The following is a 25,377-nucleotide window of genomic DNA, read 5'->3' as shown; positions in this document are numbered from 1 at the left end:
TGAAATTTTCCCTCTATTTATTTATATTGCTCTTGTATGGTTGAAAGATCACCTTGCAGGACAGGTAGTGACTGTGATCCTCCTCCAATTTGTGTGATCCGTCTACTACGCTGGCAGGCCCTAGGTCTGCTCTGCTGGTCAGTCAAAGGTCCGCCTACCCAGCAGGCACGAGGGGCACCTCTGTCACTCCGCAGGTTGCTGGGCCTAACCTCCCGATGGGTCAAAGGTTCGCTTAGCTTGCAGGCACTGGGGGAGGGGCCGGTTCCACCCCTCAGTAGGCTGCTCGGCCCGATCTGCCAGTGGTCACAGCCCCACCTACCTTGCAGACACTGGGGGAGGGGACGGGCCTGCCCCTCCGCAAGCCGCTGGCCCTGTCCTACTTGTGGGACCTGTCCGCGTTCCCTGCAGGCGCGTGTAGCTGTTCTCTCACTCGGCAGGTTGCTGGACCTGACCCGCCCGTGTGTTGCAGGTTCGCCTAGCTTGCAGGCACTGGGGGAGGGGCCGGTTCCACCCCTCAGCAGGCCGCTGGGGCCATCCGCCGGTGGTCAGGGTCCCGCCTACCTTGCAGACACTGGGGGAGGGGACGGGCCTGCCCTTCAGCAAGCCGCCGGCCCTGTCCTACTTGTGGGTCCTGTCCGCGTTCCCTGCAGGCACACGTAGCTGTTCTCTCACTCGGCAGGTTGCTGGACCTGACTCGCCCGTGGGTTGCAGGTTCGCCTAGCTAGCAAAAGTTGCTCTTAAAATCCACAGGTAGAGAGGCACTTGCTCTGTCTGCATGTGTTATCATGAGACTTGTTCTAGTTTACAGCTCTGACTTCATGTGTTCAAATATTTCATGTGACATTTGTATGCATTATATATATTTGATATTATAAATCATGATGTATGTTTATGTATATACATGATAAATGTGTGCATTATTTATTTTATGCTATAGTTGAATCAGTGTGTGGCAGATTTATAAGATTTGTATCTAGGCATATTCTTTGTTTTCAGTGTTATTGTTTACTCTTTGATGAACCTCTTTCTCCTGGTAACATCTTTATTTTTAGTTTATAGGATATTTTTCCTGTTTGTCCTTCATTACTTCACTGTTTTTTCTCTCCTTCTGGAACTCATTTTGTTTGACATTAGTTATCTTGGATCTCTCTTCCTTATTTTATGTTGCTCTCGTAATTTTGTTTCTTTATTACTATATGCTGTTTGAGACCATTGTGTGGTTCTCATTCCTGGTCATAGATGAAACCAGTATATGTTTCTTTAGCAATTAGAAGCTGTCTAGTGTTTATATAAAATACAGAAGTAACTAAGAAAGTAGATAGAATCCTAGTTTCGATAGTGTAACTTAAAAGAGTAGGTAGGAGCTTGGTGCACATGCCTGTAATCCCAGAGGCTCAGGCCGAGGCAGGAGTATCTTGAGTTCAAAACCAGCCTCAGTAATTTAGCAAGTCCCTGAGAAACTCAGTGAGACCCTTTGTCTAAATAAAATATTTTAAAAAAACCTGGGGATATGCCTCAGTGGTTAAGTGTCCCTGATTTCAATCCCTGGTAACAATAACAACAACAAAAGTCAGTGGAAAAAATGGCAGCATTCACTTCATTGTAAGTGGAGAATTCTTCTTCAGTAGTGTAAGCCAGGAGCAGGCAGGGACACCCCTCTGGTTGACTGAAGAACATTGGAGCTCTCTATATTTGAGGTGAACTTTCTGATCTTTGGTATTGTTATGGATTACTTGTCATTTTTATATTTCTTGTATCTCTTCAGTGAGACTTGGGGATGGGCTTGAAAAAAAAGTGTTGGCAATTGTATAAGTGTAAGATGAAGAAACGTTAAGTCTTGAGAATCACATTATAGTGGTTCAGAGCACAAACTCTGGGGCAAGACTCCCTAGGTTATATTCTTAATGTTTTTATTGGTTCTTGTTAGATATACATGATAGTAGAATGTATTTTGACTTTTTATATGTACATTGTGGTTGTACATGATGTAGAGTTTCAATAATGAACATAGAAATGTTATGTCAAGTTCATTCTACTGTATTTCCTATTCTCATCCTTCCTCCTTTTCCTTCATTCCCCTTTTTCTACTCCAGTGAACTTCTATCCTCATCCCCCATTGTGAGTTAGTATCTGCATATTAGAACATTTAGCCTTTGATTTTGTTTTGGAATTTTCTTATTTCCCTGACCATGATATTTTTAAGCTCCATCTATTTGCCGGCAAATGTCATAATTTCATTCTTTCTTAAGGATGAGTTATATTCTTTTGTGTTTATATACCACATTTCTTTATCCATTCATTTGTTGAAGGGCACTTAGGTTGGTTTCATAGTGTAGCTATTGTGAGTTGGACTACTATAAACATTGATGTGGTTGTGTCCTTAGGATATAAAATGAGGAGTAGAATAGCTAGGTCTAATTGTGGTTCCATTCCATGTTTTCTGAGGAATCTCCATACTGCTTTCCAGAGTGGTTAAACCAATATTCAGTCCCATCAGAATGTCTGAGTGTACCTTTCCATCCATATCCTTGCTGACATTTATTGTTACTTGTATTCTTGATAATTGCCATTCTTACTGGAGTAAGATGTAATCAATGTAGTTTTAATTTGCATTTCTCTAATTGCTAGAGATGTTGAACATTTTTCATATATTTGTTGACCATTTGTATTTCTTATTCTGTGAAGTGGTTGTTTAGATCCTTTGTCCATTTATTGATTGTTTTATTTGGGTTTTTTTGTATAAGGTTTTTTGAATTATTTATATATTCTGAAGATTTATGCTGTGTCTGAGGTGCATAACTATTGAAACTATTCTCATCCTTCCTCCTTTCTTTCATTCAAAGGGAAAGATTTTGGCAAAGATTTTCTTCCATTCTGTAGGCTCGCTCTTCATGTTCTTGATTTTTTTTCCTTTGCAGTAAAGAAGCTTTTTAGTTTGAATCCATTCCATTTATTGATTCCTGATTTTACTTCTTGCATTGTAGGAGTCTTATTGAGGAAGTTGATTCCTAAGCCAACATGAGAGAGTTGGTCCTACTTTTTCTTCTATTAGGCACAGGGTCTTTGGTCTAAGGCCTAGGTCCCTGGTCCAATTTGAGTTGAATTTTGTGAAGGGTGAGAGGGGTTCAATTTCATTGTGCTACCTATGGATTTCCAGTTTTACCATCACCATTTGTTGAAGAGGTTTTTTTCTTCCAATGTATCTTTATGGCACTTTTGTCTTATATGAGATAAAACTGTATTTCTGTGGGGTTTTCTCTGTTTTCTTTCTTGTACCATTGACCCTCTTGTTTGTTTTGGTGCTAATACCATGCTTTTTTTTTGTAATAACAGTGCTTTAGGATAATTTAAGGTCTGGTGTTGTGATGCCTCCTGCTTCACTTTTTTTTTTGCTGTGGATTACTTTGGCTATTTGGGCCTCTTATTTTTCCAAATGAATTTCATGACTGCTTTTTCTATTTTTGTGAAGAACATCATTGAAACTTTAATAGGAATTGCATCAAATCTGTATAGAACTTTTGATAGTATGTCCATTTTGACAATATTAATTCTGCTTATTTATTAACATGGGAGATCTTTCCATCTTCAAACATCATCTTCAGTTTCTTCCTTTAGTGCTCTTTAGTACTTGTTGTGGAAGTCTTTCACCTATTTTGTTAGATTGATTCCAAAATGTTTCATTGTTTTTGAGGCTATTGTGTATGGGATAGTTTTCCTAATTTCTCTTTCAATTGGTTCATCATTGTTGTGAAGGAACACAATTGATTTAATGATGTTAAGTTTATATCCTACTGATTTGCTTTTATCTGTTTATGAGTTGTGGGAGTTTTCTCATGGAATTTTTTTGGTCTTCTGAGTATATGTTATTGGCAACTAGGGATAATTTGAGTTCTTGTGTATTTGTATCACTTTCTTTCTTTTGTCTAATTGCTTTGGCTAGAGTTTCAAGTAATATATTGAGTAAAAGTGGTGAAAGAGGGCATCTTTGTATTATTCTGGATTTTAGAGAGAATGATTTGCATTTTTCCCTTTTTACAATGATCTTGCCCTTTGTTATAATATATATAGCTTTTACAATGTTGAGATATGTTCCTACTATTCCTAATTTTTCTAGTGAATGGATACTGTATTTTGTCAAATACTTTTTTACTATCTATTGAGATAATCATGTGATTATTGTTTTTAAGTCTGTTAATACATTTATTAATATTTGTATGTTGAATCAACCTTGCATCCCTGGAATGAACCCCACATGAGCATGGTTCACCATCTTTTAAATATGTTTTTGTATGTAATTTCAAAGTATTTTATTAAGAAGTTTTTCATCTATGTTCATCAGGAATATTGGTCTGAAGTTTTCTTTCACTGATGTGTCTTTGTCTGTTTTAGATATCAGGGTGATAATAGCTTCATAGAATGAGTTTGGAAGGGTTCCCACCTTTTCTATGTCATGGAATAATTTGAGGAAGGTTGGTGTTAATTCTTCTGTGAAGGGCTTGTTGAACTCGGCTGAGACTCTGTATGATCCTGGGCTTTTCTTTGTTGCTAGGCTTTTGATGATGTCCTAAATTTCATTGTTGAAAAGTTATCTGTTCTAATTTTCTATGTTCTCCTGATTCAATTTACATACGTCATATGTTTCTAGAAATAAATTGATATCTCAAGGTTTTTCATTTTATTAGAGTATAAATTATCAAACTATTGTCTGATTATCATCTTTATTTTGGTAGTGTTCATGTTTATATTTCCTTTTTCATCAAGAATTTTAATCATTTGTTATATCCCTCTTACTCTTGGTTAACATGGATAAGTGTTTATCAATATTATTTATTTTTTCAAAGAACTAAATCTTGTTTCTTTGGTACTTTTTAATTGTTATTTGCTGTTGTGGTTGGTTCAGTTTCATTGATTTCAGCTGATTTTATTTATTATCTGTCTTCTACTAATTTTGTTGTGGATTTGTTCTTTGTTCTAGGCCTATGAGATGTAAAGTTAAATTATTTATCTGGATACTTTCTATTCTTTTAATGAACAAGTTAAATGCAGTGAACATTCCTCTTAGAATTGCCTTAATAGTGTCAATAGATTTTCATTTTTTGCTGCTATTCTCATTTCCCTCTAAGTGTTTTGTTAATTTCATTCCTGTTTGCTCTCCATTGATCATTGAATAGTGTATTAGTCTTCAGATTTTAGAGTTGTTTCCATTTTGTATTTTATTGTTGATTTCTAATTTAATTCCATTATGATATGATAGAATACAAGGTATTTCTTTATTTTTTTGTATTTTGTAAAAGTTGCATTTTGGCCTAAGATACGGTTATTTTAGGAAAAAAAAAATATATATATATATATATACTGCCAGTAAGAGTATCTTTAGTCATTCTATATATATATATATATATATATATATATATATATATATAACATCATAATAATATATAAGATAATAAGATATATATTATAAGATACATATTTTATGTAATATCAATATATGTTATGTGTACATTATTATATTTTTATTTCTATAGCTTCTTTCTTTAGTTTTTGTGTAGTGATGAGAGAGGTGTGTTAAACTTATCAAGTATTCTTGTATCTGGTTTATTTGATTCTTGAACTTGAAAGGATTTGTTTGATGAATGTAGACGTTTCATCATTTGGGGCATAAATATTTACAATTGTTATATCTTGTTGATTTAAAATTCATTTAAGCAGTATAGAATATCCTTCTTTGTCCCTTCTGATTAACTTTGGCTTGAAATCTTCTTTTTCTGATATGAGGATAGAAACCTTTGCTTGTTCTTGAGATCCATGTGAATGATATACCTTTTCCCCATCCTTTTACCTTCAGTTTGTGGATGTCTTTGCCTGTGAGGTTAGTCTCTTGGAGACAGAATATTGTTGGGTCTTGATTTTAATACCAATATGCCAATCTGTGTCGTTTGATTGATTAGTTTAGGCCATTTACATTCAGTGGTATTATTGAGAAATAATTTTTATTCCCTGTCATTTTTATTTATTTCTGGCTTTTAATTTGAGTTATTGTCTCCTTTGGCTATGCTTTCAGTATAATTCCCTTCTCTGCTGGTTTTCACTTTTACTTTTCATTTCTTTTTGAAATATTTTATTGAGTATGGTTTTTAGTGCACATTTTCTAGTTGTGAATTCTTAACTTTTACTTATCATGGAAGTTTTTTATTTCATCATCAGTTCTGAAGCTTAATTTTGCTAGTATAGTAGTCTGACTGCCATCCATTTTCTTTCAGAGCTTGGTATATATTATTCCAAGACATTCTAATTTTGGGGGTCTGAGTTGAGAAATCAGCTGAGGTCCAGATTGGTTTCCCTCTAAATGTGACCTGTCGTTTTTCTCTAGCAACTTTTAAAGTTCTATTCTTATTCTTTATGTTAGGCATTTTCATAGTAATGTGCCTTTGTGTGGGTCTGTTGGAATTTTGTATATCAGGAGTCCTGTAACCCTCCTGTATTTGATTTCCATTTCATTCTTAAGGTTATGGAAATTTTCTGATATTTTATTGAAAAGATTGAACATTGCTTTGGTTTGTATTTCAGCCTTCATTTAGCTTGATTAATCTTGAATTTAGTCTTTTCATATAATCCCATATTTCTTGGATATTCTTTTCATGGTTTCTTAACATCTTTTCTCCATGGCCAACTTTACTTTCAAGATTTTATATTTTGTCTTTATTGCCTAAAACTCTGTCTTCCAAGTGGTCTAGTATGCTGGTGATAATTTTCATTGAATTTTTTTATTTGGTTTATTGATTCCTTCATTTTGAGGATTTCTGCTTGATTTCCCCCCCAAATCTGTATCTCTTTATTTTAGTGATCTTTCACTTTCTGTATTTTCTCTCTGATTTCATTCCTTACATTGTCCTTACCTTACATGTCAGTTTTTAACTCTGAACATTCTAAACTCCTTCTCTGACATATTTTCCACTGTGTTGTCTATGGATTCTGTTACTGTGGTATTTTGGTTTGTTTGGGGTGATTTGTTACTTTGCTTTTTCATGCTGTGTCAACCCATATAAAAGTATGGATCTGAGGCAGTACAGTTTTGACCCTGTGGACTTACAGTGTCCCTGAAACTTCACAGTTTAGGAGCCAATGAATAATAATAATAACAACCAATGTAAACAATATACAGCATTAAACCAAATAGTTCCTGCTATGACCTATACATTGTTGATTGGCACAGTAAACAGAAATGATGTGATCATTTATTGCCCACAGTAAAAACAGAAAGTTTGCAAAAAGGTTTACAATTTAAAATGGTGAACAGGAAGAGAATAGAAGCAATGTAGACTATGTAGATTATGAGTAGGAAGAGAGAAAATTGAAGTTAAAACTTAAAGGGGACTGAAAGAGAGAACAGTAGAGATTGACTGTTAGCAGAAGAGAGAAAGAGAAGGGAAACAGATAAGTGTGAGAGAAAAGTATGTAAAATAAAATAAATAAATATAAAAATAGAAGAGTACATAACAAAACTGAAGTATACTATTTAGAATCATAGTCCTCAAAATACTGACCCATGAAAAATAACTTCTTTCCAAAATATTAGAAATGATAAAAAGAAACAATTATGTATATATTTCCATGAACCATTCAGTTCACAAATAAAGAGATAAAAGGAAAAAGGGGGGGAAAAGATGAAAACTTTCAGAATTGTTTCATTGGAATTCAGAAAATTCTCAGTTTCCCTTATCAGCAGTGTTAGGTGGGGTGGGCTGGAGTGTGATGACTCCTTCACCCTCAAGGTGGGGTTGCTGGAGTGTGAGAGAGAAGATCCCATTGGTGGAGCTCCTGGAGGTGGGGTTTAAGCTTCGTCAGTTTCCAGGTTCTTCCTTGAATGTCGATTGGTCCAAAGATTTTAAATGAGCTCAACTCCAGTTCCCAGCAGTTACTTGTTCACACTGGGAGACTCCACCCCAGAAATCTCTCCTGGATTCCACTTGTGCAGTGTAGGAGTCAGTCCTTAGTTCCCTCTGTCATGCTTGGATTAAAAAATTACTGGTCTCTCAGGTTTAATCTCTAAACTCAATCATTCCCACCCCCATCCTTTTGAATTCCTTGCTAGGCGCAGCTCTCCCAGCTGGCCTTTTAAACCACCAGAGTCAAGTTGGATGGGTTTCTATGACCTGTATTCTCCTGTGTAAATTTTTTCCACGTTTGATTTTCTCCTCGTCACTTAGCCACTCTCTATGTCATGCGGTATTGGTTTGCCAGTCCTGTAGTTAGGGAGGAGCTACGCATGCTGTCAGCTTCTGTACTGCACCTGCAGAATGGCTCCATCCTGTTTTCTGTAGGCAACTTGGAGAGATGTGGCTTCTTTTCTTCACTAGGATATTGTTCAGAATGCTTTTTTGAGTTAGTGTGCAGTGTCTTTGAACTTTGATACCTCTATACCCAGACACACCAGTTGTATCCTAAAAATGTGGGTTCCTTTACTTAATTCTCTTATCTTTCCACTTTGCTTGTCTGGGAAGCACTCTGAGTGCACCACCAGTGGCAGCAATGGTGCTGGGGATTACTTGCTTTCTTTTATTTTTTTTAATACTGGGGATTGAACTCAAGGGCACTCAACCACTGAGCCACAACCCCAATCTTATTTTGAATTTTATTTTAAGACAGGGTCTTACTGATTTGCTAATAAGTCCTTGCTATTGCTGAGGCTGACTTTGAACTCAGGATCCTCCTGACTTAGCCTCCCCAACTGCTGGGATTTTATAGGCGTGTGTCACTGCACCTGGCATTTCCTTATTTTATTATAGCCAACCTCCTGAGTTCCCTTTCTGTTTTGAATGTTCAATATTAGTTCCTGGTAAAGTCCATTTTTAAAATTTTTTTACCTACCTTTTTAAGAATCTGCTGAGTTGCTTTCTTGGTTTCATGCCACTGAGCAGCCAGGAAAAAAAAAACTCTCCTGTTCCACCATCCTGAAAATCTTTGCTTTTCTTTCTTTTGATAGCATAGGCATTAGTCATGTGACATAATCTCTGTGTACCTCATTTTCTTCATGAAGAGTATGTCAATTTTAAATGATGTTAAGAGATTTAAATTTCAAATTTTTTATTTTTAAATTTCCTGTAATGGTATTTGACATTTAATAACTGCTAGGTAAGCATTTGTTAAGTAAAAATGAATGTAGCTACATATATGAATTTACCCCCAATTATGATTAGTTGCAATATGTATTTGAATTATTTAAATAATCAAGATTGTATCTTTCTCTGTTTAATTTTCTACAGCATATCGTGAACCTCATTATTATTATCAGTTCACAGCTCGGTATCATGCAGCTCCCTGCAATAGTATCTATAATATTTCCTTTGAGAAGAAACTTCTTCAGATTTTAAGCAAATTGGTTCTTGACCTTTCATGTGAAATTTCCTTACTTAAATCTGAATGCCATCGTGTTAAAATGCAAAGAGCTGGTTTGCAAAATGAATTGTTCTTTACATTTTCAGGTAAGTGTAAAAACTTTCTTAAAAAATTAAATCACATAACAAATTTTGAATACTTTATGAATTACCAGCAGTATTTTTGGAATATAAATTGTATAAATTAAGTATATTTTCTGTTCTGTGTTTTGATTTTAGGGCTAATAACTCCCAAATAAAGTCCCAATTTATGTACTCAATGAGAAGTTTGCTCTTTCAAATAACTTAAACCTTCCTTTGATAATTTACTATAGTATGGAATTTAGCATAGGATATATTGTGATATTTAGTTACAATGGTTTAATATGTGAAAACATCTAATTAGGAGATTGGTTAACATTGTAGACCAGAAGAACCATTTAGCTTCCTGTACTTTTCTTGATCTAAAGGGAAGCCTAAAGACAAAGAATTCAACTTGAGTTGCAAGGATTTTAGATTTATAAATGGTCTGTTTAAGAAAGTTCTTTCAGGGATCCTACAGAATGGGAGCAACTTTTTACCACATGTGCATAACATCGAGTGCTAATCTCTAGGAAAGATAAAGAACTCAAAAATCTTACTTCAAAAAAAAAATAACCCAATCAATAAATGGGCCAAAGAACTGAACAGAGACTTCTCACAAGCTGATGTAAAATTAATCAACAAATATATGAAAAAAATGTTCATCATCTCTAGTAATTAGAGAAATGCAAATCAAAACTACTCTAAAATTTCATCTCCCTCCAGTTATGGCAGCTATTAAAAATACTGTGTGTCGGCAAGTATTTGGGGAAAAGGGCACTCTCATACGTTGCTGGTGGGACTACAAATTGGTAAAGCCATATGGAAAGAAGTATGGAAAACTGGGAATGGAACTACCATTTGACCCATCTATCCCACTCCTGGTTTATATCCAAAGGACTTAAAAACAGGATACTACAGGGACACAGCCACACCAATTTTATAGCAGCACAGTTCACAACAGATAAATTGTGGAATCAACCTAATTGCCCTTCAGTAGATGAATGGATAAAGAAAATGTGGTATATATACACAATGGATTATTACTCAGCATTAAGAGAATAAAATCATGGCATTTACAGGTAAATGGATAGAGTTGGAGAATATAATGCTAAGTGAAGTAAGCCAATCTCTAAAAACTAAATGCCAATGATTTCTCTTACACAAGAATGCTTATTCATAAAGGGGATGCCTGGCGAGCATGGAAGCAATAGACAAACTTTAGATAGGGAAAAGGGGAGGAAGGGGAAGGGAAAGGGTATGAAGGTAAGAAAGACCGTGGAATGAGATGGATGTCATTACCCTAACTACATCTATGAAGATACAGATGGTGTAACTCTACTTTGTGTACTACCAGAGACATGAAAAATTGTGCTCTATATGTGTAATATGAATTGAATCACATTCTGTTGTCATATATAACAAATTAGAATAAATAAAATTTTAAAAAATAGAAAAAAAGTAATGCTGTCTCAGGAGTAGCCATCTGTGTGTGTGTGTGTGTGTGTGTGTGTGTGTTTTAATTTTCTGCCTTTTAAAAAATTTTTGATGTTTTTCTATAGTGGGGATTGAACCTACATGTACATTACCACTGAACTACATTATTTTTTTTAATTTTGAGACTTGTTCTTATTAAGTTGTTTCAGGCAGGCCTTGAAATTATGATCCTCCTGCTTTAGCCTCTATGTTACAGGCATGCATCACAGCATTCCACTGAGCTCATTCATGTGTTTTATAGCATGCTTCCCCTCCCATTTCATCTCAAAAGCTATTGCTTGCTATATTCCTTTATTCTTCCATATTTTCCTTTGATTTCTCTGTAATCAGTGTTTGATGATACTTACCTATTTCCCTAACTTTTTCTTCTCTTTCTTTTCTCTCATTCATATTTTGATCATTTAGTATTTAATTTTGAAAGACACAATTGTATTACATTTAGATTTAAAGGCAAAGGACATAAGCAGTTCAACCTAATTTCCAGTCTTGATCTTCCTTGCCAAGTTTTTTCTCAAAAAAAAAAAAATACAACAAAAAAAACCCAAAAAACAAAAACCCTGAAATTTGTCTCCAATCCCTAAAACAAATGACCAGAGGCAGACTGTTTGTTTAGTTTTTAGTTTTTCAAAAATGCAAAGACTTTGTAACTTTTGTAACTTTTCAGTGTTTCTATGACAGCTTGATGTTGATTGCAATTACATAGTTGTTTGTTTAGTTTTTAGTTTTTCAAAAATGCAAAGACTTTGTAACTTTTGTAACTTTTCAGTGTTTCTATGACAGCTTGATGTTGATTGCAATTACATAGTTTACTATCTGCTACTCTATTTTTTGCCACACACAAAAAAAGCCTTTGGAATTTTGCTAGGGATTTTATTAAAATATGTATATGGGTTTGGGTATTTTTGCCAGCTTAACAGTATTGTATGTTAGTTTACAAACATAGAATATCTATCCATTAATTTAAGAACTTTGCTTCATTTTAGAGTGTTTTATAGTTATCAGTATAGAAAACTTAGTGACAAATTTAGTTTTTATTGATATAATTATACAAAATAATGGATTCATTGTGGCATATTTTATATGTACATAACATAATTTGGTCAGTTTCATTTCTCAGTACCTTTCCTTTCTATCCTCTCCTTCCTCTCTCCAATCTTCAACCTCTGGTGTACTGTCTTCCTTCTCTTTTCAGGACCATCCTCTTTGTGCATTTTTCCTTCTAACTCCCACATATAAGAGAAAAACATATGGCCCTTGATATTTCTTAGTCTGTTTTATTTCATTTAACATGATGTTCTATGCTTCCATCCATTTACTTGCAAGTCCTATAATTTTGCTCTTTATGCCTTCATAAAATTCCATTGTGTATATATACCACATTTTGCCTATCCATTGGTTGATGGACACCAGCTGGTTCCATAACTTGGTCATTGTAAATTGTGCTACTATACCATGCATACACATGTATAACCACAGTATGATGCCTTTAGTTCTTCTGGAAAACACTGAGATCATATGTTGGTTCTATTCCTACTCTTTTGAGAAACTCCATACTTAACTTTTTTAATGGTTTCACTGATTCACAACCCTACCAACAGTGTATAAGTGTTCACCCCATCTTCACCAGCATTTATTATTATTATTTATATTCTTGGTGATTGCTGTTTTAATTGAGTAAGATGTAAGTTCAGTGTTGTTTTGATTTGTACTTTCTTGATTGCTAACACTTTTTTCACATATTTTTGGTCATTTCTATTTTTTCTTTTGAGAAATGTCTGTTTAGATCCTTTGCCCATTTATTAAATTGGTTGTTTTTTTTCAGTGCTAAGTTTTTTTTATATATTTTAGATATTAATCCTGTGTCTTAAGAGTAACTGACAAAGATTTTCTAATATTCTATTTGCTCTCTCTTTATAGTCTTGATTCTTTTGCTCTATAGAAGTTTTTCAATCTAATATCATTCCACTTATTAATTGTTGGTGTTACTTTCTGAACTTTAGGGGTCATATTGAGGAAGTTACTGCCTGCTCCTACATGTTAGACCCTGTGTTTTCTTCTAGAATTGCAAAATTTCTCTTCATTACTAGGTCTTTCATTTTCTTTAAGTTAATGATGATGAAGGGTGTGAAATTGGGCCCTAGGTTCACTAGGTTTGCGTTTTACATATGGATATCCAGTTTTCTTAAGTGCCATTTGTTTAAAAGGCTGTCCTTTCTCCATTGAATGCTTTTAGCACATGTGTTAAGAATCAGATGACTGTATGTATGTGGGTTTGTTCCTGTGTCTTCTGTTCTATTCCATTGATCTTCATGTCTATTTCACTACCACTGGTATGCTATGTGGACTTATCTCTGTTTCGTATTCTGCTCTGCTGGTCTGCATGTTTGATTTTGTGTGGTATTGTGCTGTTTTAGTTACTATGGTTCTGTAGTATAATTTCCAATCAGGTATTGTAATGCCTCTAACATTACTCTTTTTTATTAGAATCGCTTTGATTATTCTGGATTTTTTACCTTTCATAAAATTGTAGGAATATGTTGTGAAGAATGTCATTGACATTTTGATGGTGATCATGTTTTTATTGTTGAGATTGTTCACCTCCTTGGTTAGATTTAGTCTTATTTTTTTATTCTATTGTGAATCAATTTGGTTCATTCATTATTCAGCAGATTCCTTATTGACATATATAAAAGCTATTAATTTTTGATTTTTGTTTTCTGCTACTTTGCTGAATTTATTTATCAACTTTGAAAATCTTGTGGTGGGGTTTTTGAAACTTTTAAGTGTAGGATTATATCATCTAGAAACACTGATAATTTGACTTCTTCTTGTAAAACTTGTATCCTTTTATTTCCTTCTCTTGACTAACTGCTCTAGCTAAAATTTCAAGTACTATATTGTGTAGGAGAGGTCAGAATGGAGATTTTAGTCTTGCTCCTAATTTTAGAGAAGATGATTTCAATTTTTCCCTATTCAATATGATGCTGGCTTTGGGATTTTCATATATAGCATTGATGAGGTTCATTCAGTTCATTGAATGATGAGGTTCATTGATGAGTTCATTCTGTCCCTAGTTTCTTCAGTGTTTTTATCATAAATGGGTATTGAATTTTGTAAAAGGCATTTTTTCTGCATCTTTTGAGGTAGTCATATGATTTTCCCTTAATTCTGCATATGTGATGAATAATATTTTTTGGTTTGCATATGTCCAGTCAACCTTGTATCCTTGGGGTAAAAGCAACTTGATCCTAATGTAAAATCTTCTTAATGCATTTGAATACAAATTGCTAATATTTTTAAGGATTTTTGTATCTATGTTTATCAGGCACATTGGTCTGTAGTTTTCTTTTCTTGATGTATTCTTATCTGGTTTTGGTATCAGGATAAGACTGGCTTCATAAAATGAATACAGGTGTTTACAAGTGTTCTTTCCACCTTCAACTTCATGGAATAATTTGACGATCATTGATTATAGTTCTTCTTTAAAGGTCTGGTAAAATGCATCTGGGGAAAGATTTGGTCCTGGGATTTTCATTGTTGGAGAGGTTTACTTTGTTGCTGTTGTTTTGTATTTTTTAAATTATAGCCTCAATCTCATTGCTTATTATCAATTTGTTTAGATATTATCTTCTTTTTTGTTTCAATTTTGTTTGGGTCATACATGTCTAGAAATCTGTCTATTTCTTCTAGATTTTCCAACTTATTGGAATATAAGTTTTTAAACTAGTCACTAATTAATCTCTTGATTTCAGAAATGTCTTTGGCAATATCTTCTTCTTCATCTCTATTTTTATTAATTAGAGTCTTTACTTTGGTTAATTTGTTAAAGGTTTATCAATATTGTTTATTCTTCAAAAGAACCAACTCCTCTTTCATTGATCTTTTGTATTGTTCTTTTATTGTATATTTAATAATTTCAGCTGTGATCTTCCCTTCTACTATTTTGGAATTGTTTTATTCTTATTTTTCTAGGACCTTGAGATACATACTAGGTTGTTTATGTGGGATTTTTATGATGTATGCACATAAGCATTCATAGCTATAAACTTTCCTCTTTGAAACCACTTCATAGTGTCCCAGAGATTCTGGTGTGTTGTATTTGCTATTCTCCTTTATTTCTAGGTATTTTCAAATTTCTCCCCTGATTTCATCTCTGATCTGTTCACCATTCAAAAGTGTATTGTTCACTGGGTGCTGTGGCACAGGCTTGAAATCCCAGTTGTTTGGGAGGCTTCAGACAGGAGGATCACAAGTTCAAAGCTAGCCTAAGCAATGGTGAGGCAGTAAGCAACTCAGTGAGACCCTGTCTCCAAATAAAATACAAAATGGGGCTAGGGATATGGCTCAGTGGTCAAGTGCCCCTGAATTCAATCCCCGGTAACAAAAAAAAATAATCTCCATGTATTTATGTAATTTCTATTGTTTGTTTTTCTTGCTAATGATTTCTAATTTCATTTTCTTATCATCTGTTAAGTGCAAGAAGTTAAATTGATTTTTTAAAAATCTTGTAAGACTTGCTTCATGATCTAAGATGTTGTCTATTTTAAAGAAGGTTCTATGAGAGTCTGAGAAGAGATTGAATTCAGCTGTTGTTAGATGAAATATTCTATAGATGTCTTTTAGGTCCATTTCATATGTATTATTTTTTTAGGTTTGTCCAAAGAATTTTTTATTAGTTTTATATTTGGAAAGTCTGTCTCTTCATGAAAGAAGTATATTGAAATCATCTAGTATTATTGTATTGGCATCAGAATCTTTATGTTGAATAGTGTGTATTTTATGTAATTGAATAATTTGGGGCACAAATATTATCATTTTGTTTTCCTTTTGGATTCTTCCCAGTATGAAGTGACCTTCTTTGTCTCTTCTTAATTTTGTCTTGAAGTCTGCCTTATCCAAAATGAGAATAGTTATTCCTTCTTGCTTTAGACGTTCATTTGCATGGAATATCATTTTCCATTCTTTCCCTTCAGCTTATGAATGTCTTTTCCTGTAAGTAAGCAACATATTATTAGGTCTTGTTTTTTAATTCAGTCTGCTAGTTTATAGTTTTTTTTTAATTTAAATGTGGAGACCAATTTATATTGTGTTATTACAGGTATTTATTTCCTCCCATTTTTGATTCATTTCTAATTTTAATTCAGTCCTAATACTCATTTGCTCAGCTATTTTTCTAATGAAAAGCATCTATTCACAAGCTCAGGTATTTTTTCTTTCTTCTTCTTCTCTTCAAAACAAAACAAACCTTTTATGTGTAGTATTTCTTTAAGTATTTTTGTAGTGCTGCCTTAGTACTCCTGAATTCTTTTAGTTGTTGTTTTTCTTGGAAGATTTTTATTTCTTCACTAATTCTGAAGGATAGCTTTGCTTTTATTTATTTTCCTTAATGGAAGCTTTGATTATTGAATTTTTATCTTCTCTAATATGTATTCACTTTGTTATAAATTTCTTTGTAAGCACTGTATGCCACAAATTTTAATAAGTTGTGTTTTCACATTTGTGTACTTTGAAATATATAATTTTTCTTGACAAATCATAAGTTATATATTAATGTTTTAAATGTCAAGGTTCTTGGGATTTTCCAGGTATTTTCTGTTATGGATTTGCAGTTTGATGCTTTTGTGGACTGAATGCATACATTGTATTGTTTATATTTTTTAAAAAATGTTAATATCTTCAATATGACCCCAAATGTGGTCCTATTAGTGAGGGTTTAATGTGAGCTTGAAAATAATGTTTATTTACTGTTGTTGTATGAAATATTTTCTGAATGTCAGTTTAGTACAATTGAAGGGTGGTATTTCTCAGGTCAACTGTATTCTTTTTCACTTTTTTGCTTTTTAGATTTTTTAGTTACTAATAGAGAGGTGTTGATATCTCCACATATAATAGTTGTTTCTTGTATTTTTCCCTTACAGTTTTAATAATATTTTGCCTCAGGTGGCTGTGTTCTCTATTGTTAGGTACATACACATTAGAGATTCTGGTGTCTTTGTGGATAATTGATTTATTCCTGACAATTATGTTTGCCTTCATCTACTTTCTCTGAAATTATTATTGATACTCCAGCTTTTTTATTTTGATTAATATAAGCATGGCATATTTTTCTCCATCTCTTTGCTTTTTATCTGTCCATATCTTTATATTTTAAAAAGGTTCAGTATGAACAATATATACTACCCTCCATGGTTTTTAATGAGAAGTCTGATGTTGATCTTATTATAAGACTCATTATATGTGACAAATTACTTCTTTCTTGCAGCTTTCAAGATTCTTTCTTTCTCTTTCACACTTGACAGTTTGATTATAATATGACACAATGTGGAATTCCTTGCATTTCCCCTGGGATGTATGTGGATTTCTCTGATCATCTTATACATGTAAATTTATACTTTTTTCAAATTTGGGAAATTTTAACTGTTTGTTATTTAAATATTCATTCTGTTTTCTTTTTCTTTTCTCTTATTTTAACTCCTATTTTATGTGTATGTGATACATTTGGTGTTATCCTAGAGGTCTCCTAACTTCATTTTTTTATGTTCTTCACTGACTAAATACTTTTAATGACTATCTTCAAGTTGATTGATTCTTTTTTCTGACTGCTCAATCCATTTTAAAATCTTTATGAATTCCTTTAATTTGTTGTAATTTTGTGTTCTAGAATTTTTATTAGATTCCTTTGTATTATTTAACTTTTTTTATATTCTGTATTTGTCAAGACAGGATTTTCCTGATTTTTTTTTTTAGTTTTTTTGTCCATAATTTTCTCCAGCTCCTTGAACATATGGGAGATAGTTGATTCAAAGATTTTATCTAGTAAATACACATTAAAGTTTTTTTAGACGCTCTGTGGGCTCTAATGTAGGGGAGATATTACTAAGGAGATGGATGATTGAGATCTTCCATAGTAAATTGTTGATTTTTAGAAAGAATTGTATAGAAAACAAACAATATCATGTATACATTTTTGGAGCACTCTATAATAGCTAATGAGAGATATGGGTAGGAGTATAGGGAAAATCAAGTTGTCATGATTGCTAATGGCTAAATTATTAGTAGCTTTGTTGGTCTGAAATATTTATGATTTTAATCATATTCACACAGATGTTAAAGAATGGGGAAAATTCACATTATTCAGCCTATTATTTTATAGAATGTGAAAATCTTGAGAGTAAATAATATGTCTGTTTATCTGTTTATTAGTGATAGATCTAGGACTCAAAATAAGATTTCTTTCTATATATTTTGATGAATAGTTGAGAGAAACTAAAGGTTTTAGAGCTTTAATGAGGCAGTGAGATTGATGCTATGATTCAGAAAGATTATTAATAGAAATCCTTTGTTTCCTATTTCTTCTTTCAGTTTTAAGTCTTGGTAGTATAGGAGGAATTTTTCAGTATTGAATTTGTTTACTTATATATTCCAAATACCTAGAACAATACTATCTGGCACATAGTTGGCTCCTGGTAGTTATTTGATAAATAATGAGACATACGTGTATGAATATGTTTATCATTTCAGTTACAATGGCCACTACCATAATCCAGTCTCATTCTCTTTCCAGTATTATTAGCAGAGTACATCTTGCATTTATCACTTTATCGGAAAACATTAAGAATTGATTTGAGCTAGTGACACACATTATAATATATGGTCAGAGTTAAATATACTATTGAATGAATGCACACACACTTATGCATACATATGCTATACAAGTTGAAATAAATCTATCATTAAACTTCTATAAAATAAAAATAACCAAGCATTATCAAGAAATTTAATTAAGTTTATTATAGAAGAGAGGTTTTCTTGATTTACATAAAACAAATATTTGGCTTAGGTTCATTCTGAAGAGTTATGTAATATTAGAAAAAATTGCTTAAATTTTTAATGGAAGAGGAATATTAGACAAATGATCTTCAAAATCCAATTTAAATATTGTGATGCAGTACATTAGAACCTTGATAAAATATAATATATTTTCTCAGTTTCATCTCTAGACACTGAAAAAGGACCCAAGCCATGTACAGATCAAAATTGTGAATCTTCTAAAAGACTATCTAAGGTATGTTATGTGACCCTGGAAAAGAAAAAAAAAGTTGAATGAACATGCTCAGTGTGTAAGTAAGCATCTTATCTATTTATAAAATTATCTGACCCCCACAGTTAGGAATTTCAACAATAAAAATAAAATTTCATTCAGTAATAAAAGTAATATAATTGATATTTTATAGAATATTTTCAAATTCAATATTTTGTAACTGATTATATAAAAAGAATGCTTTTCCATTTATTTGGCCTTATTTGCCATTGCTAGTCAATATATAATTATTATTTATAACGTCACATTTACTAAGGAGACTCAGTAAGGAGGATCACAAGTTTGAGGTCATTTGGGGCAACTAAGTGAGACTCTTGTCTCAAAATAAAATTTAAAAGGCTGGGAATGTAGCTCAGTGCTTGCCCAGCATGTGGTAGGCCCTCCTGGGTTCAATCCTCAGTACTGGGGAAAAAAATGGACAAATCATTGTTGCAATTGTCCCAAATTGTTTCAGTTTCCAGTAGATATTTGCATACTAACCTTATATCATGCCACTTTCTAAATTCACTTGTTAGTTCCAGTGTTTTATAGATTAATTAGGATTTTTTGGTAATACATCATGTAATCTACAAATGGACACATTTTTACTACATTCTAATTTTTATGCTTTTTATTTCTTTGTCTGATCTTGTTTGAATGCTAGAATCTACAGTATAACAGTGAATAGATGTGGTGAGCATGGACATTTTTTTTCTTGTTTCTAGTCCTAGGGGAAAAGCATTTAATCTTTCCCCATCAAGTGTGATGTTCACTCTAGTTTTCATAAGTGCCTTTTATCAGAATGAGGAAATTTTTTTTCTATTCCCATTTACTGGAGTGTATTATAAACAGATATTAAATTTTATCAATATTTTTTTCTGATTTTATTGAAAAATGCCCTCCACATCTGCATTATATTTATCAGTATTTTATTCTAGTTTTGTCCTAATATTCCATTATGGTTTCAATTTGCATTTCTCTAATGGTTTATTATGTTAATCCTCTTTTCATGTTTATTTTCCACCTACAAAATCTTAGGTAAAATGTCTGTTAAATATTTTTGCTCATCTTTTCATTGTATTGTTTTTTAAAATTGATGATTTAAAGGGTTCTTCATATCTTCTTGGTAATGGTCCTCTTTGAAATTTTTTATTTGTAATTTTTTTTACATTGTAAGCTGTGTAATCATCATATTCACATGAATTCTTACCAAGAAGTTTTTAATTTTTATGAGATCAGTTTTTATTATTGTTTGCATATATTGAACCAACCTTGTATCCCTGAAATGAAACCTACTTGATCATGGTGTATTATCTTATTCATAGGTTTTTTAAATACAGTTTTCTAATATCTTGTTGAGGATTTTTGCATGTATGTTTATCAGGGGCATTGGTGTCTGGTTTCCTAGATGTTTTCTAGTCTGATTTGGGTAGCAGGGTTATACTAGCTTCTTAGAATTAATTTCAGGGGAAATTTCAATATTATGGAATAATTTGAAGGAGACTGGTGTGTTAGTTCTTCTTTAATGTCTGATAGAACTCAGCTAAGAATCCATCTGGTCCTGGGCTTTTTGTTGTTGGTAGGCTTTAAATTGCTGTTTCAATTTCATTTCTGGATATTGGTTTGTTTAGGTTTTCTGAATCTTTTTGATTCAATTGGGGTAGGTCATTTGTGTCCAGAAATTTGTCATTGTTTTTTAAAATAAACAGAATTAGAGATAAGAAATTAGATGTTACCACAGACACTTCTGAAATACAGAAGATCATGAGAAACCATTTTGAAAATTTATATTCCTATAAACTATTTCCTTTCTAGTTGTATACTAAATCTTAATAACAGGTAGTTACTCATTCCACTGTATATGTGTTTTGTCAACACTGTTCTAGTTAGCTATTTCAGGGTCAATACCTCTCTATAATACATTTTGAATATGGTTGTATTTCCCTGAAAGATATTTTCTGGGATTTCAGTATGAATTACATTAAACCTATTTTGGCTTATTGCATATGCATATTGATTTTTTTTCATCCTACAAACATGATATGACTCTTATGTCTTCTAATACATCTTGTATTAAGCATTTTGCATTTTCAGCATACAGATCATGAACATGTTTTAGGAAGTTTGTAGTATGTATTTCCATTTGTGTGGTACTGTCTTTGGGTTTGTCATGTGTTGCCTTTATAATGCTGAAATAAGTTCCTTCTATCCCTAGTTTATCCAGTGTTATTTTTTAACATGAATGGTTTCTGTATTTTATCAAAGGCCTTTCCTGCATCTATTAAGATGATCATATGATTCTTGTTCTTATTTCTGTTTAAGTGATTAATTACATTGTAGATTTGGGTCTTTTCTCTCTTTCTTTGGTTAGTTTGGCCAAGGATTTATCAATATTACTTGTCTTTTGGAAGAACCAACTCTTTGTTTTGTTGATCTTGTGTTGTTTAAATTCTCAATTTCATTAATTTTAACTCTGATTTTTATTATTTCCTGGTCTTCCATTGATTTTGGAATTTGTTTGTTCTTCTTTTCTGAGACTTTGAGGTGCAAGATGTTTAATTTTTGGAATCTTATTTTCTTTTAGTGTAGGCACTCAATGCAATCAGTTTTCCTCTTAGTATTTCTTTCACACAGTCCCAGGAATTTTGATATGTTGTATCTCTGTCTTCATTTGTTTTTAAGAATTTCTTGATTTCTTCCCTTATTTTTTCTTTGATTCATTCTTAATTTAAAATATTGTTTAATCCCCATGAATTTGTGTGATTTCTGTTATTTTTCTTGGTGTTCTAGTTTCTTTCCAATGTGATACATGGAATTATATAAGTTTTCTTTTTTGTATTTGCTAAGACTTAACATTGTAACCTAGAATATGGTTTGTTTTATAGATGCTTCAGTAAGCTGCTGAGAACAGAATAAATTCAGCTGTTTTGGGGTGGAATATTTTATAGATATCTCTTTGGTTCATTTGATTTATAGTATTACTTAAGTTGAATTCATTTTTATTGATTTTTATGTCTTGGTGGTCTGCCTGTTGGTGATGTTTATTGTAATTTCCCACTATTATTGTATTGTGGTCTATCTAGGATTTAATGTCAAGAAGTGTTTTTTAATGTAATTAGGTGCATTGACATTTGTTGCATATACATTGTCATTATTTCTTCTCTTTGTATTCCCTTTACCAGAATAAAATGGCCCTCTTTGTCTTAGCTTTTATGACATCTTATTATGATTAATTTTTGCTTAGAATCAGCTTTTTCAGATAGGAGAATGGATAATTCTGGCTTGTTTTGAGATTATGTTAGTGTGGCTTTTCCCCGCCCCCATCCTTATATATTCAGCCTGTGAGTGTCCCTACCTATGAGATCTTGCAAAGAGCATATGATTGGATCTTTTCTTTTTAAATCAACTATGGGTTTTTAAAGAAATATATATTTTTGGTTATTCTTTTTAGATACACATAACAGTAGAATGTATTTTGATATATTATACATACGTAGAATATAATTTATTCTAATTAGGATCTCATTCTTGTAGTTCTTGTAGTTGTACATGATGTGGAGTTTCCCTGATCATGTATTTATATATGAACATAGGAAAATTATGTCTGATTCATTCTATTGTCTTTTGTATTCCCATCTCCTTCCCTTCCTTTCATTTCCCTTTATCTAATCCAATGAACTTTTGTTTTTCCCCCCTCCCCACCCTCTTATTGCATTGGTATTTACCTATCAGAGAGAACATTCAGCCTTTGGTTTTTTAGATTTGGCTTATTTCACTTAGCAGGATAGTCTCAAGGTCCATCCATTTACCATCAAATGCCATAATTTCATTCTTCTTTAAGGCTGAGTAATATTCCAATGCTGATCCATTATATTAATCTCTGTCTTTTGGTCAATAGGGGGATTGTGGTTGAACTCAGAGGCACTCGACCACTGAGCCATATCCCTAACCCTATTTTGTACGTTTTAAACTTAGAAACAAGGTCTCACTTAATTGCTCAGCACCTCATTTTTGCTGAATCTGGCTTTGAACTTGCAATCCTCCTGCCTCAGCCTCCTAAGCCACTAGGATTACAGGTGTGCATCACTGTACCCGCCTAATCTCTGTCTTTTAACTGGGAAATTGATACCATTCATATTCACTATTATTATGGATGGTGTTTGAAAATTACAGGCTAGCTGCTCTAATTTCACTGTTCAAGCATGAAAATGAGTGACATTAGCACTGTGTGGGCAAGGAACCTGGGAGATTTACTCCAGAAATCCCCAGCAACAAATTTTGTATTTAAAAAGTTCAATTTTATCAGCTTGTGAATGGGCCACTTTCTTCTTTGCATAAGTTTATGCACTGCTGGTCTCAGTCTTTGTTTGCTTATCTGTTGTTCACTTGATTTGTAAATATTTTGATACCAGGTTTTGAGAGAATTGCTGTGTAAAATAGGAAGAAACAATTGTAATGGTGCTCTGTGTGAAAAGAACTTGCCGAGTGCCTTCACCAAAGCTGCGGAGCCTGCAGTTGAATTATTCTCACTGGTGAATAACAACAATTTTGCCCTGCAAAGATGTTATGGTAGTTGTCTATGATTATAGTTAAGTGATTCTGCAAACATATCATTGAATTCTAGAATGAATTATGACTCTACTTGGGTTTAATGAAATTTCTGATATTGCTGAAATTTGCATATGTACATATTTTTCCTTTTCAAAGCAAGATCTGCTGGTGAGAGGAAATGATTATCTGGATTTATTATGGTTTATAAATTAATTAGTGGTATATTTAATTCTGTACATAAATTTATAGCAAGTACATACTTGTCAGATCAAAATACAAAAACAGACTTTCAAGTCTTGATGATTCCTTGTAGACACTGGGTCTTTTGAGGCCATTACTCTTGCCTACTACTGCTTAATCACATTAGTAGCTCTGTTACCCTCTCACCCTCCTCACTGTCGAGGTTATAGTATTTCACTCCTTCATGATAAGGTCTGGCCTGTGGCACTAACACTTATCCAACTCCTTCATCTTACAGAAGGAGAAACTGAGGATTAGAAGGCATTTTTGAATAGTGTTTGTTAACTATTATGACTTGGTATGGAATTTTTAAGTACCTTATTTTAAATCATTCATTTTAGAGGAAGTCAGATCCTTATGACAAAGGAGAAAAGACAGATAACATTCAAATGAGGAACTACTTAATAGTTTCTGAATTTTGCTAGGTAGCAGTCTACACCATGCATTAGACCTTTTATGGCTGGGACATAACCAGATCTGAATACCTTAAAGTCTTATAACCTAAGCAATCCAGAACATTAATTTATTAAAGACCTGAAAAATTCTTAGGGGGAAAAAGATTTTCTTCCATGTTAGTTCCAAGTAAAGCTTTTGTATTTAGTTCTGTGAGCCATAGACCAGTCAGTGTTTGTGTATGCTGTAAAGAAGGGTTGAGGTTAATTTTTCTCCTGTGAATTTCGGATTCCTTTAGTACCATTAGATGAAAAATTGTTCTTTTCTCATTGACTTAACCTTCACAATTTTGTCACAATAAACTGAGCATATGTAATATTTCTGGACTGTCTCCTGTTTCTTGACCAATATATCATCTTTGCTCTAGTATTAAACTTTTGATTACTATAGTATTAAACCAAGTTAATCTTTAGCTTGGGGTCCTCCTAGAGGTGCTGGCACAGGAGCTTCATCACTGGTTGCTATGGATTTCTCACCACACGGTTCTTGTACATCAACCCAGGGGCCTGAGACTGCATGCTCAGAGGGTGCTGGGGTGCTGTATTGCGTCTGCTGGCTCCTTCTGTTGGGTGCAGGAGCACAGGATGCTGGGCTCAGGTCCATCTCTCTGACTGCTATAGAATGCTGTGCACTTGTTTTCCTCTATAGTGTTTTCTTTAAAGGAACATAGAGCCTGGTAGTTGTTTGCTAAGCTTGGAACTTGTGATTGTGACCTCTCTGTAGGTGGCTTGTGGTGCAGAAGCATCACCTCCTGCCCTGCAGCCAAGGAAGGTTGTTAAGGTACTATTACTGTGACTTTCTTGGTCAGCTGTCCTTTCACTACTTCCTTAATGGACTATGGAGGGATTGGACGTTCCTGCTTATGTCTCCTCTGCCATCTTCAGGCTCCACTTCCTTGCTTCCTTTCTTTCTTTTTTTATTATTATTTTTGTACTGGGGATTGAACCCTGGGGTGCTTAACCACTGAGCCTTTCATTTTATTTTTTATTTAGAGACAAGGTCTCAATAAGTCATACTTATTGCTCCATGTGGACTGATTTTTACCATTCTATTACATATCATTTACTGTGGTTTTCTGTTCTTTGTGTTAACTATTTT

At 33.2% G+C, this 25,377-nt stretch overlaps 1 protein-coding gene across 1 annotated transcript in view; it reads left to right on the top strand.

Annotated features, from left to right (window-relative positions):
* Window positions 1–25,377, top strand: part of Zpbp (zona pellucida binding protein) — a 106,928-nt gene that overhangs the window by 32,402 nt on the left and 49,149 nt on the right. The window contains exons 5-6 of the mRNA XM_026403668.2: window positions 9,267–9,485; window positions 18,944–19,020. Of these exons, the coding sequence (XP_026259453.1) occupies window positions 9,267–9,485; window positions 18,944–19,020 (296 nt within the window). The remainder of the gene's footprint in view (window positions 1–9,266; window positions 9,486–18,943; window positions 19,021–25,377) is intronic.

This window comes from Urocitellus parryii, chromosome 3 (assembly GCF_045843805.1).
Source record: "Urocitellus parryii isolate mUroPar1 chromosome 3, mUroPar1.hap1, whole genome shotgun sequence".
Taxonomy (NCBI): Eukaryota; Metazoa; Chordata; class Mammalia; order Rodentia; family Sciuridae; genus Urocitellus; species Urocitellus parryii.
Note: the sequence above shows the minus strand (reverse complement) of the source record. Positions and strands in the feature narration are given on the sequence as shown.